The sequence below is a fragment of the Prionailurus bengalensis genome, chromosome A1, assembly GCF_016509475.1.
Source record: "Prionailurus bengalensis isolate Pbe53 chromosome A1, Fcat_Pben_1.1_paternal_pri, whole genome shotgun sequence".
Taxonomy (NCBI): domain Eukaryota; kingdom Metazoa; phylum Chordata; class Mammalia; order Carnivora; family Felidae; genus Prionailurus; species Prionailurus bengalensis.
The window spans coordinates 191,238,595-191,259,123 of NC_057343.1; the positions used below are offsets into that span (position 1 = coordinate 191,238,595).

At 36.1% G+C, this 20,529-nt stretch overlaps 1 protein-coding gene across 2 annotated transcripts in view; it reads left to right on the forward strand.

The window, feature by feature from the left end:
- SOX30 (SRY-box transcription factor 30) overlaps positions 1 to 20,201 on the forward strand; it is a 37,127-nt gene extending 16,926 nt beyond the window's left edge. The window contains exon 5 of one of the 2 annotated variants that reach the window (XM_043597185.1): positions 19,775 to 20,201. In XM_043597185.1, the coding sequence (XP_043453120.1) occupies positions 19,775 to 20,156 (382 nt within the window). In that variant the 3' untranslated portion in view covers positions 20,157 to 20,201. The remainder of the gene's footprint in view (positions 1 to 19,774) is intronic. The other variant, XM_043597194.1, reaches the window with a different exon arrangement.
- The last annotated feature ends 328 nt before the right edge of the window (positions 20,202 to 20,529 follow it).

Below are 20,529 nucleotides of genomic sequence, written 5' to 3' on the forward strand. Positions count from 1 at the left end.
TCAGCAACTTTCAAATATACAACTTGACAGTATTATTAACTACTGTCACTATGCTATACATTATGTCTTCAGGACTGACTTATAACTGGAAGTTTGTAACTTTTGACCACCTTCACCTATTTTTGCTCATTTCTAACCTCCTGTCCTGCCATCTCTGGCAGCTGCCAATCTGTTCTCTGATTCTACATATAAGTGAGATCATACCATGTTTGTCTTTCTCTGACTTATTTCACTTTGAATAAAGTTCTCAAGCTCCATTCATATTGTCACAGGATTTCTTCCTTTTTTGAAGCTGAATAATATTCCATTGTGTGTATGGAACTTCTGCTGCAATGAACATGGGGGTGCAGTTATTTTTTCAAGTTAGTATTTTCATTTATTTAAAATAAATACCCAGAAGCGGAATTGCTGAAACACATGGTAGTTGTATTTTTAATTTTTTGAGGAATGTTCATACTATTTCTCATAGTGGCTACATCAGTTTGCTTTCCCACCAACAGTACACAAGAGCTCCCTTTTCCCTACATCCACACCAACATTCGTTATTTTTTGTCTTTTTGATAGAACCATTTTAACATGTGTGAGGTGGGGTCTCATTGTGATTTTTATGTGCATTTCCCTGATAATTAGTGATGTTAGCACCTTATCATGTACCTCTTGGCCATCTGTACGTCTTCTTGGGAAAAATGTCTATTCAGATCTTATGCCCATTTTTTTTCCTTTTTTTTAGGTTTATTTACTTATTGAAAGAGAGAGAGTAGGAGGAGGGGTAGAGAAAGAGGAGAGAGAGAATCCTAAACATGCTCCACACTGACAGTGGGGGCTTGATCTCATGAACCATGCAATCATGACCTGAGCCAAAACCAAGAATTGGATGCATAATCAACTAAGCCACCCAGGCACCCTTTGTGCCCATTTTTAATTGAATTGTTGTTGTTGCTGTTGAGTTGCATGAGTTCTTTATATATTTTGCATATTAATTCCTTATCAGATGTATGAGTTGCAAATATTTTCTCCCATTTGGTAGATAACTGTTACATTTTGTTGATGGTTTCCTTTCTTGTGCAGAAGCTTTTTATTTTGATGTGGTCCCACTTGTTTATTTTTGCTTTTATTGCTTTGCTTTTGGTGTCAGGTCCAAAAAATCATCAGTAATACTGATGTCAAGGAGCTTACTGTCTATGTGTTCTTCTAGGAATTTTATGATTTGGGGTCTTATGTTCAAGTCTTTAATTTATTTTGGGTTGATTTTTATGTGTGGTTTAAGATAGGGGTTTCATTCTTTCCATGTAGCTGTTCAGTTTTCTTAACACCAGTTGTTGAAGAAATTCTTTTCTTTCTCCATTGTATATTCTTTACTCTTTTGTAAATTAATTGGCCATATATGTGTGGGTTTATTTCTGGTCTCTGTATAGTTTTCCATTGATCTATGTGTCTGCTTTTGTGTAATGCCATATTGTTTTGATTATTATAGTTTTGTAATATAGTTTGAAATCAGGGAGTGTAATGCCCCTAATTTTGTTCTTTCTCAAGATTGCTTTGACTATTTGGGGTCTTTTGTGGGTCCATCAAATTTTAGGATTGTTCTATAAAAAATGCCATTGGAATTTTGATAGGGATTGCATTGAATCTGTAGATTGCTTTGGGTAGTATAGACATTTTAACAATATTATTTCTTTTGATCCATGAGCACAGCATATCTTTCCATTTATTTGTGTTTTCTTCAATTTCTTTCATCAATGTCTTATATTTTTCAGTGTACAAGCTACTATCTTTTTGGTTAACTTTATCTTTAGGCATTTTATTCTTTTTGAAGCAGTTGTAAAAGGGATTGTTTTCTTAATTCCTTTTTATAATAGTTTATTGCTAAAATATAGAAATGCAAATGATTTTTGTGTATAGATTTTGTATCGTGGCACTTTACCTAATTTGTCAATTAGTTCTAACATTTTTTGTTGGAATCATTAGGGTTTTCCATGTATAGTATCATGTAACTGCAAACAGAGACAGTTTTACTTCTTCCTTTCCGGTTTGGATGCCTTTTATTTCTTTTTCTTGCCTGGATGTCTTTTTTTGACTTGGACTTCCAATACTATGTTGAATAAAAAAGGCAAGTATTAGCATCTTTGTCTTATTCTTGATCTTAGAGAAAACCTTTCAGCTTTTCAGCATTGAGTATGATGTTAGCTGTGTATACTTGAAATAATGAATAGAAGAGCATTCTCTGGGGCGCCTTGGTGGCTCAGTCAGTTAAGCATCTGCCATTAGCTCAAGTCATGATCTCATGGTTCGTGAATTCGAGCCCTGCATCAGCCTGTCTGTCAGCACAGAGCCTGCTGCAGATTCTCTGTCTCCCTCTCTCTGCCTCTCCCCAACTAGCGCGCTCGCTCTCTCTCTCTCTCAAAAAATAAATAAATAAATATAAACTTTAAAAAAGGCAATTCCTCCAAAATGAATGAAGATTACAAGGAGATAGAAGACTGTATAATACTGTAAACCAACTAGACATAATAGGCATATATAATGCTTCACCCAACAACAGAATATAGATGCTTCACAATTGCACATGGTATGTTATGTAGGATAAATCATATGTTGGGTCACAAAACAAGTCTCAAAATTTTTTTAAAGTTTTAAAATTTTACAAAGTTTCTTCTCCAACCATGATAAAATGAAACTGGTAATAACAGAAAGAAAACCAGAAAATTTAAAAATATATGGAAATTTAACTCTTAAACAACCAATGGGTCAAATAAGACATCACAAGGGAAATTATAAAATATTTGAGATGAGTGAAAATGAAAACACAGCATCTCAAAACTTCGTGAAAGCAGTACTGACGGAAATTATAGCTTCAATGACCTACATTTAAAAAGTAAGCTTTCAAGCAAACAGCATAACTTTAAACCTTAAGGATCCAGAAAAAGAAGAGCAAACAAAACCTAAGCTCACAAAAGGAAATAAATAATAAAGATTAGAGGTAAATAAAGAATAGAAAAACAAAAGAGACCTTAATGAAGTAGAGAAAAGCAAAATCAATAAAAGTTAGCTTTTTGAAAAGATCAATAAAATTGCTGAAACTTTAGCTAGACTGACTAAGAAAAAAAGAGATAAGACATAAATTACTAAAATCAGATGTGAAATTCAGTACATTGCTACCAACTTTGCAGAAATAAAAATGACTATACGAGAATACACTGAATAATTGTATTTCTACCTGTCAGATAACCTAGATAAAATTGACAAATACATGAATTATCAAAACTGACTCAAGAAGAAATAGCAAATCTGAACAGACCTATATTAAGAGATTGAATCAGTAATCAAAAACTTCCCAGCAAAGAAAAGCCCTAGGTGAGATAATTTCATTGGTGAATTCTACCAAATGTTTAAAGAGGAATTAACACCAATCCTCAAACTCTTCTAAAAAAATATGAGGGAACACTTCTAGGGCCAGTATCACTCTGCTACCAAAGCCAGACAAAGATGTCATGAGAAGGAAAATTACAGACCAATATATCTTAAGCATATAGATGTAAAATATGTTCAGTAAAATACTAGCAAACAGAATCCAGCAGCATATGAAAAGGATTACATATCAAGACCAAGTGGGATTTACCCCAGGAATGTAAGTATGGTTCAACATCTGAAAATCAATCAGTGTAATACACCTCACAAATACAATAAAGGAACAAAATCACCCTATCATCTCAAATAATGTAGAAAAAGCATTTGATAAAATCCAACAATTCCTGATTTCAAAACTTAATGGGAAAACTAGGAATAGAACTTCCTCAGTGTGATAAAGGGCATTTTTGTTCAAAACCTACAGTTAATATTATCATCACTGATGAAGGACCAACAGCTTTCCTCCTAAGATTTGGAACCAGAAAGGGATATCTGCTTTCACAATTACTGTTCAACATTGTACTAGAAGTTCTAGCCAGAGAAATTAAGTGTGTGTGTGTGGGGGGGAAGACATCCAAAATAAAAGAAATAAAATTACTTCTTTTTACACATCATCCTATAAATGGAAAATCCTGTATTTAGAATATCCCAAAGAATCCACAAAAATTTGTTGGAGCCAGTGAATAATTCAGCAAAGTTGCAGGATAGAATATCAATATACAAAAATCACCTGAATTTTCTGTACACTAATGAGCAATCCAAAAAGCAAATTAAGAAAACAGTTCCACTTACAATAGCATCAAAAAGTGAAATACCTAGGAATAAATCTAACCACGGATGTGCAAAACTACAAATCATTATTGAATGAAATTAAATATCTAAATAAATGCAAAGGTATTTATGTACATGCATTGGAAGACTTAATATTGTTAAGATGACAGCACTTCCCAAAGTGATTTATAGAATCAATACAATCCCTGTCAAAATCCCAATGGCCTTTTTTTGAAGAAATGGAAAAGCTGATCCTAAAATTTATATGGAATTGTAAGTGACCCAGAATAGTTTTAAAACCATCTTGAGAAAGGAGAACAAAGTTAGAGGAGTGACTTCAAACTTACTACAAAGCTACTGTATCAAACAGTGTGGTATCAAGAAAATGAAAAGACATGCCACTGTCTGGGAGAAAATATTTGCGAATGATGTATCTGATACAGGACTGGTGTACAAAATATACAAAATATTGAATTCTTAAAACTCAACAATAAGTAAATAACCTGATTAAAAATGGACAAAAGACCTGTGAACAGACGCCTCACCAAAGAACATATACAGATGGCAGTTAAGCACATGAAAAGATGCTTCACATTATGTATCTTTAGGGAATTAGAAATTTATTTTTATCTATTTATTCATTTTTTAAGATCAGCCCCATTATGATTTTTTTATTTAATTAATTTTTAAAAAATTTATATCCAAGTTAGCATACAGTGCAACAATGATTTCAGGAGTAGATTCCTTAATGCCCCTTACCCCTTTAGCCCATCCCCCCCCCACAACCCCTCCAGTAACCCTCTGTTTGTTTTCCATATTTAAGAGTCTCTTATGTTTTGTCTCCCTCCTTGTTTTTATATTATTTTTGCTTCCCTTCCCTTATGTTCATCTATTTTGTATCTTAAAGACCTCATATGAGTGTGGTCATATGATATTTGTCTTTCTCCGATTCACTAATTTCGCTTAGCATGATACCCTCTAGTTCCATCCACATAGTTGCAAATGGCAAGATTTCATTCTTCTAGATTGCTGAGTAATACTCCATTGTATATACATATATATATATGTACATATATATACATATATATACATATATATATGTACATATATACATATATATATATACATATATACACACACATATACATGTATATATATACATATATATATACATATATACACACACATATACATGTATATGTATACATGTATATGTATATATGTATATATACTACATCTTCCTTATCCATTCATCCATCAATGGACATTTGGGCTCTTTCCATACTTTGGCTATTATTGATAGTGCTGCTATAAACACTGTGTCCCTTTGAAACAGCATACCTGTATCCCTTGGATAAATACCTAGTAGTGCAATTGCTGGGTCATAGGGTAGTTCTATTTTTAATTTTCTGAGGAACCTCCATACTGTTTTCCAGAGTGGCTGTACCAGTTTGCATTCCCACCAGCAGTGCAAAAGAGATCCTCTTTCTCCGCATCCTTGCCAACATCTGTTGTTGCCTGAGTTGTTAATGTTAGCCGTTATGATAGGTATGAGGTGGTATCTCATTATGGTTCTGATTTGTATTTCCCTGATAATGAATGATGTTGAGCATTTTTTTCATGTGTCGGTTGGCCATCTGGATGTCTTCTTTGGAGAAGTGTCTATTCATGTTTTTTGCCCGTTTCTTCACTGGATTATTTGTGTTTTGGGTGTTGAGTTTGATAAATTCTTTATAGATTTTGGATACTAACCCTTTATCTGATATGTTATTTGGAAATATCTTCTCCCATTCTGTCAGTTGCCTTTTAGTTTTGCTGATTGTTTCCTTCACTGTGCAGAAGCTTTTTATTTTGATGAGGTCCTAATAGTTCATTTTTGCTTTTGTTTCCCTTGCCTCTAGAGATGTGTTGAGTAATAAGTTGTTTTTGCCTGCTTTCTCCTCAAGGCTTTTGATCCTTCCTTTCTTATATTTAGGTCTTTCATCCATTTTGGGTTTATTTTTATGTATGGTGTAAGAAAGTGGTCCAGGTTCATTTTTCTGCATGTTGCTGTCCAGTTTTCCCAGCACCACTTGCTGGAGAGACTGTCTTTATTCCATTGGATATTCTTTCCTGCTTTGTCAAAGATTAGTTGGCCATACATTTGTGGGAACATTTCTGGGTTCTCTATTCTGTTCCATTGATCTGAGTGTCTGTTTCTGTGCCAGTACCATGGTGTCTTGATGATTACAGCTTTGTAGTACAGCTTGAAGTCCGGTATTGTGATGCCTCCTGCTTTGGTTTTCTTTTTCAAGATTGCTTTGGCTATTCGGGGTTTTTCTGGTTCCATACAAATTTTAGGATTGTTTGTTCTAGCTCTGTGAAGAATGCTAGTGTTATTTTGTTAGGGATTGCATTGAATATGTATATTGCTTTGGGTAGTATTGACATTTTAACAATATTTGTTCTTCCTATCCAGAAGCATGGAATATTTTTTCATTTCTTTGTGTCTTCTTCAATTTCTTTCATAAGCTTTCTATAGTGTCCAGTGTATAGATTTTTCACCTCTTTGGTTAAATTTATTCCTAGGTATTTTATGGTTTTTGTTACAGTTGTAAATGGGATCTATTCCTTGATTTCTCTTTCTGTTGCTTCATTATTGGTGTATAGGAATGCAACCAATTTCTGTGCATTGATTTTATAACCTGCAACTTTGCTGAATTCATGGATCAGTTCTAGCAGTTTTTTGGTGGAATCTTTTGGGTTTTCCATCTATAGTATCATGTTATCTGTGAAGAGTGAAAGTTTGACCTCCTCCTGGCCAGTTTGGATTCCTTTTATTTCTTTGTGTTGTCTGATTGTGGAGGCTAAGACTTCCAATACTATGTTGAACAACAGTGGCGAGAGTGTACATCCCTGTCTTGTTCCTGACCTTAGGGGGAAAGCTCTCAATTTTTCCCCATTGCGGTTGGTATTAGTGTTGGGTCTTTCATACATGGCTTTTATGATCTCAAGGTATGGTCCTCTGTCCCTATTTTCTGGAGGGTTTTTATCAAGAAAGGATGCTGTATTTTGTCAAATGCTTTCTCTGCATCTATTGAGAGGATCATGTGGTTCTTGTCCTTTCTCTTATGATGTGACAAATCACATTGATTATTTTGCGGATATTTAACCAGCCCTGCATCCCAGGTATAAATCCCACTTGGTCGTGGTGAATAATTTTTTTAATGTATTGTTGGATCCAGTTGGCTAATAACTTGAGGATTTTTGCATCCATATTCATCAGGGAAATTGGTCTATAGTTCTCCTTTTTAGTGGGGTCTTTGGTTTTGGTCTTCTATGCTCGCTTCATAGAAGGAGTTTGGAAGTTTTCCTCCCATTTCTATTTTTTGGAACAGCTTCACGAGAATAGGTGTTAACTCTTCCTTAAATGTTTGGTAGAATTCCCCTGGAAAGCCATCTAGCTCTGCACTCTTGTTTTTTGGGAGATTATTGATTACTAATTCGACTTCTTTGCTGGTTACAAGTCTGTTCAAATTTTCTATTTCTTCATGTTCAGTTTTGGTAGTTTATATGTTTGTAGGAATTTGTTCATTTCTTCCAGATTGCCTATTTTATTGGCATATAATTGCTCATAATATTCTCTTAATATTGTTCTTGTTTCTCCTGTATTGGTTGTGATCTCTCCTCTTTCATTCTTATTTTATTTATTTGGGTCCTTTCCTTTTTCTTTTTGACCCAGCTGGTTAGTGGTTTATCAATTTTGTTAATTCTTTCAAAGAACCAGCTTCTGGTTTCGTTGATCTGTTCTACTGTTTTTTTGTTTGTTTGTTTGTTTTGTTTTGTTTTGTTCTGTTTTGTTTATGATAGCATTGATTTCTGCTCTCATCTTTATTATTTCCTGTCTTCTGCTGGTTTTGGTTTTATTTGCTGTTCTTTTTCCAACTGTTTAAGGTGTAAGGTTAGGTTGTGTATCTGAGACCTTTCTTCCTCCTATGGAAAAGATTGGTTTGCTATATACTTCCCTCTTATGACTGCCTTGGCTGTGTCCCAGAGGTTTTGGGCTGTGGTGTTATCATTTTCATTGGCTTCCATATACTTTTTAATTTCCTCTTTAACTGCTTGGTTAACCCATTCATTCTTAAGTAGGATGTTCTTTAGTCTGCAAGTATTTGTTATCTTTCCAAATTTTTTCTTGTGGTTGATTTCGAGTTTCACAGCATTGTGGTCTGAAAATATGCACGGTATGATCTCGATCTTTTTGTACTTGTTGAGGGCTGATTTGTGTCCCAGTATGTGATCTATTCTGGAGAACGTTCCATGTGCACTGGAGAAGAATGTATATTCTGCTGCTTTAGGGTGAAATGTTTGAATATATCTGTTAAATCCATCTGGTCCAGTGTCTCATTCAAAGCCATTGTTTCCTTCTTGATTTTCTGTTTAGATGATCTGTCCATTGTTGTAAGTGGGGTGTTGAAGTCCCCTACTATTATGGTATTATTAATATCAATGAGTTTCTTTATGTTTGTGGTTAATTGATTTATATATTTGGGTTCTTTCACATTTGGAGCATAAATGTTTACAATTGTTAGGTCTTTTTGGTAGATATACCCCTTAATTATGATATAATGCCCTTCTTCATCTCTTATTACAGTCTTTATTTTGAAGTCTAGATTGTCTGATATAAGTAGGCTACTCCAGCTTTGTTTTGTCGACCATTAGCATGATAGATGGTTCTCCATCCCCTTACTTTCAGTCTGAAGGTGTCTTTAGGTCTAAAGTGGGCCTCTTGTAAACAGCATATAGATGGATTTTGTTTTCTTATCTATTCTGTTACCCTATGTCTTTTGATTGGAGCATTTAGTTCATTGATGTTTAGAGTGAGTACTGAATGATATGAATTTTTTGTTTAATTTTTTTTTAATTATTTATTTTTGACAGACAGAGAGACAGAGCATGAGTGAGGGAGGGGCAGAGAGAGAGGGAGGCATATAATCCGAAGCAGGCTCCAGGCTCTGAGCTGTCAGCACAGAGCCTGACACTGGGCTCGAACTCACAGACCACAAGATCATAACCTGAGCCAAAGTCGGATGCTCAACCGACTGAGCCACCCAGGCGCCCCTGAAAGATATGAATTTATTGCCATTATGTTGCTTGTAGAGTTGGAGTTTCTGGTGGTGTTCTCTGGCCCTTTCTAGTCTTTGTTGCTTTTAGTCTTTTTTTTTTCCTCCGTCTTTTCTCTCCCCAGAGAATCCCCCTTGAAGTTTCTTGCAGGTCTGGTTTAGTGGTCACCAACTCCTTTAATTTTCATTTTGTCTGGGAAACTTGTAATCTCTTTTTCTATTTTGAATGACAGCCTTGCTGGATAAAGAATTACTGGCTACATATTTTGCCAATTCAGCACATTGAATGTATCCTGCCACTCCCTTCTGACCTGCCAAGTTTCTGTGGATAGGTCTGTTGCAAGCCTGATCTGTCTTCTCTTGTAAGTTAAGGGCTGTTTTTCCCTTACTGGTTTCATGATTCTTTCTTTGGCTGAGTATTTTGTGAATTTGACTATGGTATGCCTTGCTGATGGTCAGTTTTTGTTGAATCTAATGGGAGTCCTCTGTGCTTCCTGGATTTTGATGTCTGTGTCTTTCCCCAGGTTAGGAAAGTTTTCCAGTATGATTTGCTCACATAACCCTTCTACCTCTTTTTCTCTGTCTTCATCTTCTGGGACCCCTATGATTCTCATGTTGTTCCTTTTTAATAAGGCACTGATTTCTCTAATTCTTAAATCATTCTCTTTTGCCTTAGTCTTCCTCTTTTTGTCTGCTTCATTATTCTCCATAAGTTTGTCCTCTATATCACTGATTCACTGCTCTGCCTCATCCATCCTTGCTGCCATGGCCGCCATTCGAGATTGCAGCTCAGTTATAGCATTTTTTATTTCATCCTGACTGGCTTTTACTTCTTTTATCACTGCAGGAAGGGATTCTAATCTATTTTCTAACCCCAGCTAGTATTTTTTTTTAATTTTTTTTTTAACGTTTATTTATTTTTGAGACAGAGAGAGACAGAGCATGAACAGGGGAGGGTCAGAGAGAGAGGGAGATGCAGAATCTGAAACAGGCTCCAGGCTCTGAGCGGTCAGCACAGAGCCCGACACGGGGCTCGAACTCACAGACCGCGAGATGGTGACCTGAGCCGAAGTCGGACACTTAACCGACTGAGCCACCCAGGCGCCCCCCCAACTAGTATTTTTATTATCGTGATTCTAAATTCTGGTTCAGGGGCGCCTGGGTGGCGCAGTCGGTTAAGCGTCCGACTTCAGCCAGGTCACGATCTCGCGGTCCGTGAGTTCGAGCCCCGCGTCGGGCTCTGGGCTGATGGCTCAGAGCCTGGAGCCTGTTTCCAATTCTGTGTCTCCCTCTCTCTCTGCCCCTCCCCCGTTCATGCTCTGTCTCTCTCTGTCTCAAAAATAAATGTTGAAAAAAGAAAAAAAAACTAAATTCTGGTTCAGACATCTTGCTCGTATCTGTGTTGATTAGGTCCCTGGCTGTCATGTCTTTTTTCTTTTGGGGTGAATTCCTTCATTTCATCATTTTGAAGGAAGAAAAGGAATTAATAAGGTAAAAAAAATTAAAATTAAAAAATTAAAAACAACACACACACACACAAAATCAAAGAAATTATGCTAGATCCTAGGTATATTTTGTTCTGGTTGTTGAAAGGAGCTTCATAGATTAGAGAAAAAAGAGAAAAAGGGGGGAAAAAAAGAAGAAAAAAAAGTAAAATTTGAAAATTTGAAAAAGTGAATACAATGGAAAATAATAAAATGAAATGATGGAAGTAAAATAGAATTTGAAAAATTTACAAAATAGTAAAAAATATAGTAGGAAAAAATTAAAGAAATATATATTTAAAAAAATTTTTTTTTTCAACGTTTTATTTATTTTTGGGACAGAGAGAGACAGAGCATGAACGGGGGAGGGGCAGAGAGAGAGGGAGACACAGAATTGGAAACAGGCTCCAGGCTCTGAGCCATCAGCCCAGAGCCTGATGCAGGGCTCGAACTCACGGACCGCGAGATCGTGACCTGGCTGAAGTCGGACGCTTAACCGACTGCGCCACGCAGGTGCCCCTTTTTTTTTAAATTTTTTTTTTAAATTTTTTTTTCAATGTTTTATTTATTTTTGGGACAGAGAGAGACAGAGCATGAACGGGGGAGGGACAGAGAAAGAAAAATATTTTTAATAAAAATTGAAAATAAAAATATTTTTTTTTCTCTTTCTGATGAGTTCTGTGGTTCAGGTTGTGAAGATTATTGTGTTAATCCTCAAATCAATTTTCTAGGTGTGCAGGATGGTTTAGTGTTGATCTGGCTGTATTTCATGGATGTGAGGTGCAAGAAAAAAAAACTTCCATGCTGTTCTGCCATCTTGGCTCTTCCCAGCTCCATTATGTTTTATTTGAAAGTTTTGGTTCTTCCTCCTTTTTTCTTTCTTTTTAAATTTTTATTTAAATCCAAATTAGTCAACATATATTGTAAAATTGATTTCAGGAATAGAATTTAGTGGTTCATCACTTACATATAACACCCAGTGCTAGTCCCAACAAGTCTTCTCCTTAATGACCCTTGCCCATTTAGCCCATCTCCCACCCAGCACCCCACCAGCAACCCTCAGTTTATTCTCTGTATTTAAGAGTCTCTTATGGTTTGTTTCCCTCTCTGTTTTTCTTATTTTTCCTTCCCTTCCCCTATGTTCATCTGATTTGTTTCTTAAATTTCACATATGAGTGAAATCATATGATATTTGTCTTTCTCTGATTGGCTTATCTCACTTAGCATAATACACTCTAGTTCCATCCATGTTGTTGCAAATGGCAAGATTTCATTCTTTTTGATTACTGAATAATAGGGACTTACAAATTTAAATGAGAAACCACTATAAACCTATCTGAACTTACCAAATCCAAAATACAGACAACACCAAATACTGCGGAGGATGTAGAGCAAAGGACATTTTAATTCATTGCTAGTGGGAATGCATAATGGTATAATTATTTTGGAAGACAGTTTGGCAATTCCTTATAAAACTACAAAAACTCTTACCATATGATCCAGCAATCATACTCCTTGGTATTTACCAAAAATACTGAAAACTTGTGTTCACACAAAAACCTGCACACAGATGTTTATAGCCATTTTATTCATAATTGCCAAAACAGAAACAATCAAGATGTCCTTCAGTAGGTGACTAGATAAACTGTGATATACATAAACAGTGGAATATTATTCAGTGTTAAAAAGAAATGAAGCCCTGAAAACACATGGGGGAAACTTACATGCATATGAATGAGTGAAAGAAGCAATGAATAGCATTATATTTTTGTCTTAGTTACCATCTAGTTACAGAAATTTTTATATGTAAAGCAGAATAGCATAATGAATCTCCATGTACCCATCACTCAACAATTATCAACAGTTTAGCTCTTGTTAGTTTATTTATTTCTTCTACTTCTTAGTGGGAAGTGCTTTAAGTATGTTAAAGTAAATCACAGATGTCATGTAATTTCATCTGCATATACATCAGTATGTATATTTATTAGCTAAGGACTTGAAAAAAATGTTGAACCATTTTTATACCTGAAGCATTAATATTTCCTTATTATCATCCAACAACTGACCTGTTGAATTTTCCTCCATTCACAATTAGTTTGCATAAAACAGGATCCAAGCAAGATGTACACATTGGATGTGATTATGTTTCTTAAGCCTCTTCTTTGCTAAAATCGTGCTCTAACCTCTTTTATTTTTTTAATTCCATGTATTTATTGAAGAAACAAGAAATTATACTCATCTTACATTTTGCTTATTACATCCTTGGATATTGTTTATATGTTTCCCTTTCACCTATTTTTTTTCTGTAAAATGATAGATCTTGCAACTTGATTAAATTCAGGTTCAAATTTTTTTCTTTTACCTTTTTCCCCCTTTATTTTTCTTTTCCCTATTTCTCTCTCTCTCTCTCTCTCTCTCTCTCTCTCTCTCTCTTTGACAATGATACCTCCTGGGTGCTGTGTACTTTGTATTGTATCACATCTGTTTTTCTCTAATAGTGATGTTAAGAATGATCTGTGGGTTCAGGTATTATCACTTTAATAGTACTTCTCAATTCTTGGCTGTACAGTAGCATCACTTGAAGAGTTTAGACCAAACAAATTAGAATCTTTGTCAGGGTAGGACCTGAGCAGCAGTATTCTTTAAAAGTTTCTCTAGGTTGGGGTGCCTGGATGGCTCAGTTGGTTAAGTATCTGACTTCAGTTCAAGTCATGATCTCACAGGGTTCAGAGAGCCCCACATCGGGCTCTCTGCTGTCACTGCTTCGAATCCTCTGTCCTCCCCTCTCTCTGCCCCTCCCTCCACCCCCCACCCCATCTCTCTCTCTCATAAATATTAAACATTAAATAAAAAAGTTTTTCCAGGTGATTGTAACGGTCAGCTAAGGTTGAGAATTACCATTGTAATGATTTTAGTAGCTATGGTGATTGTTGCCTAGACCAATGGGATTGTAAAATGGTGATTTTCTCCATCAGCATTTCTTCATTAACTAGAATGCTTTTTTGAAGAAAAACTTGCCATCAACTACTTGGTTACTCTGAAATACAGGAAGAGCAGGATAAATTCTTGATTCCCCCTCCCCCCACTCCCCACACCCTCGCCTGATATTACTGAGTCTTGTTTTGTTTTAGGAATACCGTCATGAACAAGTATATTTTTATATATTTGGTATTTTTTGATACATTGCAATCATTATTATATCTTCTGATGCTCAAATTATTCTTTTATTTGTCCAGTTGGCTATAAGTTGGGTTCTGTGTCCTTAATCTTTGATAGCTTTTTTGTTCTATGGCAAAGTATGCCCTAGGTTTTTCTTGTACGTTTTGTACTTCCCAGACCTGGAATCAGCCATTTTATCCAGAAATCCAAGTTTCTTTTACTGAAATCACAATTTGGGCAATAAGGATGCTTATCACTTCTGAATTAACAAAGTGTCTAGGGCTTTTCAGTGTAAAATATGAGAATACGTATGAGAATAATATGTATTTTTTGTATGAGAAGTAATTCATGAGTATATACTGGTATTTATAAAATAAATTAAATATTGTAGTTTCAAATGAAGTTCTTTGATTTTATGTGCTAACATCTTTTCTCCCTAGGAGAAATCTTGTTTTCTAGTGATAATAATATATTTGCTTTGTCTTACGAAATATGTTTTTTTTTCCTAATATGTTTGTGGGGGGTGGGGGGAGAGAGAGAGAATAGCTTCAAAACAATTATAGCAAGAGTTTCAAAGCAGCAGTATCACAAACAATAAAATTACCAAATGTAGTTTAGTATTTGTCATTCTTTTCTCTTTAGGGTGTATCTTACCAGGAAGACACAATAAAGACATCAGATTTAAATTATCTTGAAATAATTTTTCTCTGTGTAGTCAAGGAAACTGCAACTTGATATGAACTTGGGTTCATTTGTTTTCGTTTGCTTTTAATTTTTAGGGCATTACTTTTTAAAATAGTAAATTGTTTTAAAATTATGCAAAGTTGTTACATGGTTTCAAAGCCAAAATCATAATATAAAGTACATTCTGAGAAGCCTGGCTTCTCTGCCTGTCTCTTCCCCCCTTCCATCTTGCCTCCTACATGCCACCATTTCTTTTATTTTTTAATGTTTGTTTATTTTTGAGAAAGAGAGAGAGAGAGAGAGAGCGCGCGCGCGCGCGCGCGCGCGCGCGCGCGTGGGGGAGGGGCATAGAGACAGGGAGACAGAATCTGAAGCAGGCTCCAGGCTCCAAGCTGTCAGCACAGAGCCTGATGGGGCTCGAACCCATGAACAGTGAGATCATGACCAGAGCCGAAGTCAGGTGCTTAACCGACTGAGGCACCCAGACGCCCCTACATACCACTACTTCAATTAGATTTTGCTCTACCTTTGCATTCTTCCTTTTTGAAAATAAAAGCAAAACATATATGTGTATATTTATGAATACATTGCTACAAATAACTTTTTTTTAAGACTAAGTAGTAACACATTATAAGTGTTTCTAGTTTCTAAAGTGCTCATATAGACATCCTCTGGCAAGTTCCTCATGACAGACCTTTTAAGTTGGCAGAACAGGTAATATTATCTCTTTTATATAAGGAACCCAATGCTCAGAAAAATGTAGGTTTCTTTAAGGTTACCAGGTTTATAAGTGGCACAGCTAGAACTAGTACCCATGTACTGTGGCATGGTAGTTAGGAGAACAAGTTCTAGAGTTAGCTTGCCTGATTCTGTTTCACTACTTACTAATTACTGACTTTGAGCACTTTACTCAGTCTCTTCCAGGTTATCTTTTTCCTCATCTGTTAAGTGGAGATAGAGTATCTGTCTCATATAGTTATTCTAATGAGTAATTGAGATAACACATAAACCTTAGCAGATGCCTAGAAAACGTAGTTATTGCTTATTAAATGTTGACTAATATTATCATTCTGAAAATTCTAATTGATGGTTTTCCCACTATACCTCAGTGCTTCCAAAGTTATTCATTTTCATCCATGCAAACTTCTAGGATTACTCCTGTCTTAACTGATCTATTTTGTGGGTCTAATGTGTTTTTACCACACTGGTATAGCCATCTGGTGTTTGCAGTTTGCCTTACAGACTTGAGCACATGTCTACTATATACCTAGATTCTAGATCATTTTTATTTTGTATTTATTTTTAATGTTTATTTATTTGAGAGAAAGAGAGAGAGCAAGAGAAAGAGTGAGCACATGCATGTGAGCAGGGGAGGGGCAGAGTGAGAGGGAGAGAGATGAACCGTGAGTTCATGACTTGAGCCAAAATCAAGGGTCAGATGCTTAACTGAGCTACCCAGGTGCCCCTAGATCATTCTTAAATTAAATTATCCACCAAGCCTTGCATAATATCTTGCCTACGTTGAGTCCTGAAAAAAAATAGTGGGTGATTGTTTCCACCTGATGTGAAGGTTTTGTGAAAGAGGAAGTGTCTGTGTAATTCAGTGAATGGGGAGACGCTCAGGTGAAAGAGCTACAGGAGCAAAATCATACTAGCTAGAAGTATAACACGTTCAGGACGTATGTATTATATTAAAAATGCTTGAATGAAGATGTGGCAATAGGAAAGGAAATCTGAAACATTTTGGAAACTTAGCCTCATACTTATGATAGTTAACATGGACAAGGTTTCTAGCACTTGGAGATTTGGGGGTGAGATACCAATCCGCTGAAGATACCCCATATTTTCAGAGTTTGAGATGATGTCTAGTATGTTGATTATACTTCTATTTTTTAATAGAAGGAAACAAAGTTGACCTTTTTTTTAAAAAAAAAGTGGGAGCATAAAATGAAACCCCCAACTTGTCATGGGTTTTGCTCATGAGTATGGTTTTTATGTTTATGTTATCTGTCACTAGATGGAGTCCATGAGCCCAGGGAATTCTTGCTTGGACTTTTGTATATCCCTTCCTATGATTCCTGTTCTATGCCTTTACAATACCTAAAAAAATTGGGTTTGAATGGCAGAATTTTTAGATTTGCCTTAAAAAGGCAGTTTGTAAAACAGTAAAAATAATCTTTTCAATTGTTCATGTTGCAAAAATGTTATTTGGAAATGATCTTTAAAACCACAGTTTAATATCCATTCTAAATCTGATAGTGAGTGTTTTCAATTTAATTATTGTCAATTAAAGTTAAGTTGTCATCCTCTGTTCCAGTGGTGCAGCCCCACCCCTCCCCACCCTGCCCAGGAGGTTTTTTTTTGTATAGTTGACACACAATGTTATATTCATTTCAGATGTACAGCATAGTGATTTGATAAGTGTATACATTGTGCTATGTTCATCACAAGTGTAGCTACCATCTGTCCCCTGTACATTGCTCTTACAATATTATTAACTGTATTCCTTATACTGTGCCTTTTGTTCCTGTGACTTATTCACTTGTTAACTGGAAGCCTGTATCTCCCACTCCCCTTCACTCATTTTGCCCAACATCCCACCCCTCTCTCCTCTGGCAACCATCAGTTTGTTCTCTGTATTCTGCTTACTGCTCTAATACTGTAATACTGTTGTATTCTGCTTATTATGCTTATGGTCTGATTCTGCTTTTTGTTCATTGTTTGTTTTTTTTTATTCCACTTATAAGTGAAATCATATGGTATTTGTCCTTCTCAATCTGACTTACTTCACTTAGCATAATACCCTCTAGGTCCATTTATGTTGTTGCAAATGACAAGATCTCACTTTTTTTTTTAAGTTTATTTATTTTGAGAGAAAGAAGGGGGAAGGGGCAGAGAGAGAGAGAGAGAGAGAGAGAGAGAGAATCCCAAGCACAGAGCTGGATGTGGGGCTCAATCCCATGAACCATGAGATCATGACCTGAGCCAAAATCAAGTGTTGGATGTTTAATTGACTGAGCCACCCAAATGTCCCAGTATCCCATACTTTTTTATGGCTGTATAATACTCCATTGTGTGTATATATAACACATCTGTTTTATCCATTCATCTACTAATGGACACTTAGGTTGCTTCCATTTCTTAGCTATTGTAAATAAAACTGCAATAAACATAGGGGTGTATATATCTTTTTGAATTGATGTCTTCATTTTCTTTGGGTAAATACCCCATAGTGGAATTATTGGATCATATGGTAATTCTATTTTTAACTTTTTGAGGAACCTCCATATTGTTTTCCATAGTGACTGGTACCAATTTACCAACAGCATTGAGGTCCCTTTTTCTCCAAATCCTCACCAACACTTGTTATTTTTTGTCTTTTTGACTTTAGCCCTTCTATCAGGTGTAAGATGATATTCCATCATGGTTTTGATTTGTATTTGCTTGATGACGAGTGATGTTGAGCATCGTTTCATATGTCTGTTGACCATCTGTATATCTTCTTTAGAAAGATGTCTATTCAGGGGCACCTAGGTGGCTCAGTCGGTTGAGCGTAGGGCTTTGGCTCAGATCGTGATCTCACAGTTTGTGGGTTTGAACCCCACATCGGGCTCTGTGCTGACAGCTTAGAGCCTGGAGCCTGCTTCTGATTCTGTGTTTCCCTCTCTCTCTGCTCCTCCCCCGCTCATGCTGTGTCTCTCTCTCCTTCAAAAATAAATAAAAACATTAAAAAAAAATTAGAAAGATGTCTATTCAGGTCCTCTGCCCATTTTTTAATCAGATTGTTTTTTGATGTCAAGTTATATAAATTCTTTATATGTTTTGGATATTAACCCCTTATCAGGTATACTGTTTGTAAATATCTTCTCCCATTCAGTAAGGTTACCTTTTTGTTTTGTTGATAGTTTCCTTTGCTATGTAAACGCTCTGAGGTAGTCCCAGTAGTTTATTTCTGCTTTTGTTTCCCTTGCCTTAGGAGACATATCTAGAAAGCTGTTATGAGCAATGTCAGTGAAATTACTGCCTGTGCTCTTTTCTAGGATTTTTATGGTCTCACAGTAAGGTCTTTTTTTTTTTTTTTTTTTTAATTTTTTTTTCAACGTTTATTTTTGGGACAGAGAGAGACAGAGCATGAACGGGGGAGGGGCAGAGAGAGAGGGAGACCCAGAATTGGAAACAGGCTCCAGGCTCTGAGCCACCGGCCCAGAGCCTGACGCGGGGCTCGAACTCATGGACCGCGAGATCGTGACCTGGTTGAAGTCGGACGCTTAACCGACTGCGCCACCCAGGCGCCCCTGTAAGGTCTTTAATCCATTTTGGGTTCATTTTTGTGTATCGTATTCAAAGGTGGCCCAGTTTCATTCTTTATACATGTAGCTATTCAGTTTTCCCAGCACCATATTGAAGACAGGATTTTCCCCATTGTATATTCTTGCCTCTTTTGTCATAAATTAATTGATCATGTAATCATAGATTTATTTTTGAGTTCTATTTTTGAGTTCTGTTCAGTTCTGTTGATCTATGTGTCTATTTTTGTGCCAGTGCCATATGTTTTGATTGCTATAGCTTTGAATATCTTGAAATATGGAATGGTGATATCTCCAGCTTCCCCCCACCACCCTGCCCAAGATTGCTTTAGCTATTTGGGGTCTTTCATGGTTCCATACAAATTTTAGGATTACTTGTTCTAGTTTTGTGAAAAATGTAGTTGATGAGTAGTTCTTGATTGCAACACAATTATACATCACCCCCCCCATAAGATTTGTTTCAAATACTAATAAGAACAATTGTTGCACTGCTTACCAAGTATCAATTTTTAGCACAGTATAACACATGTTTGCATTTCCAAAACCTTACATGGTAGTAGGCATCATGAGAGAAAAGCCCAGATAAGCAATTTTTCTTTATCAAGGCTGTCAAAGGTAAGAAGCCTGAGGCTGATAATAGATAATAGTTCTAGTGAGTCACAAACTTATTTTGCCATTTAGTTTCTGTTGGGACTTGGTAGTAGTAAAAGAACAGATGGATACATGAAGTGGTTGAGGAGTTATCTTGGGAACTTTCCAGGCCCCAAAGAGGAGCAGTTAAGTGTGCTCAATTAGTCTGTGTGCAAGGAAACACGTGGGCAAGGTATGATCTAATTCCTTTTTTGTCTTTCTGCTGCAGCACGTGCCCTTATAGTCGGCCTCCCTTTGGCTATGGAAATTTTCCAAGTTCAATGCCAGAATGCCTTGGTTATTATGAAGACAGGTACCAAAAACACGAGGCTATGTTTTCAGCTTTAAATAGAGACTATCCTTTTAGAGACTACCCAGATGAACGTACACACAGCGAAGATTCTCGGAGTTGTGAGAGCGTGGATGGGACCTCTTACTATAACAGTCATAGCCACAGTGGGGAAGAATACTTAAATCCTATGCCTCAGCTGGACATTGGAGCCTTGGAGAACGTCTTCACAGCCCCAACGTCAACTCCCTCTAGCATCCAGCAAGTCAATGTCACTGACAGTGATGAGGAGGATGAAGAAAAAGTGCTCAGGAATTTATAATTTTAAAACAAATATGCATAGAAAATAAACATTTCTTAAAATATACTCTGGGTCAGTTGGTGTGAGAAAAAAAGCCTAGAAAGCTTTGCTGAGGGTTTTCAGCCATGATATGAGGGGTCAAAATCAAACGTGATATATGCCTTCATAAAGATTTGATTAGTGAAACTGGAGTCCTGATGTTTCATCATCGGAATATTTAAGATATAAAGTAGTTTATTTTTGTGGCTGAAATTTGCATCAATATATATTATCATTACTTTATCTTGGAATGTGAAAAATACTGAATCCTCACAATTATATTTGAAGGGATAGGGAGTGTATAGCTGGCATGATAAGTGTGATTTGTATTTTATCTCAACATACATTTATTTAT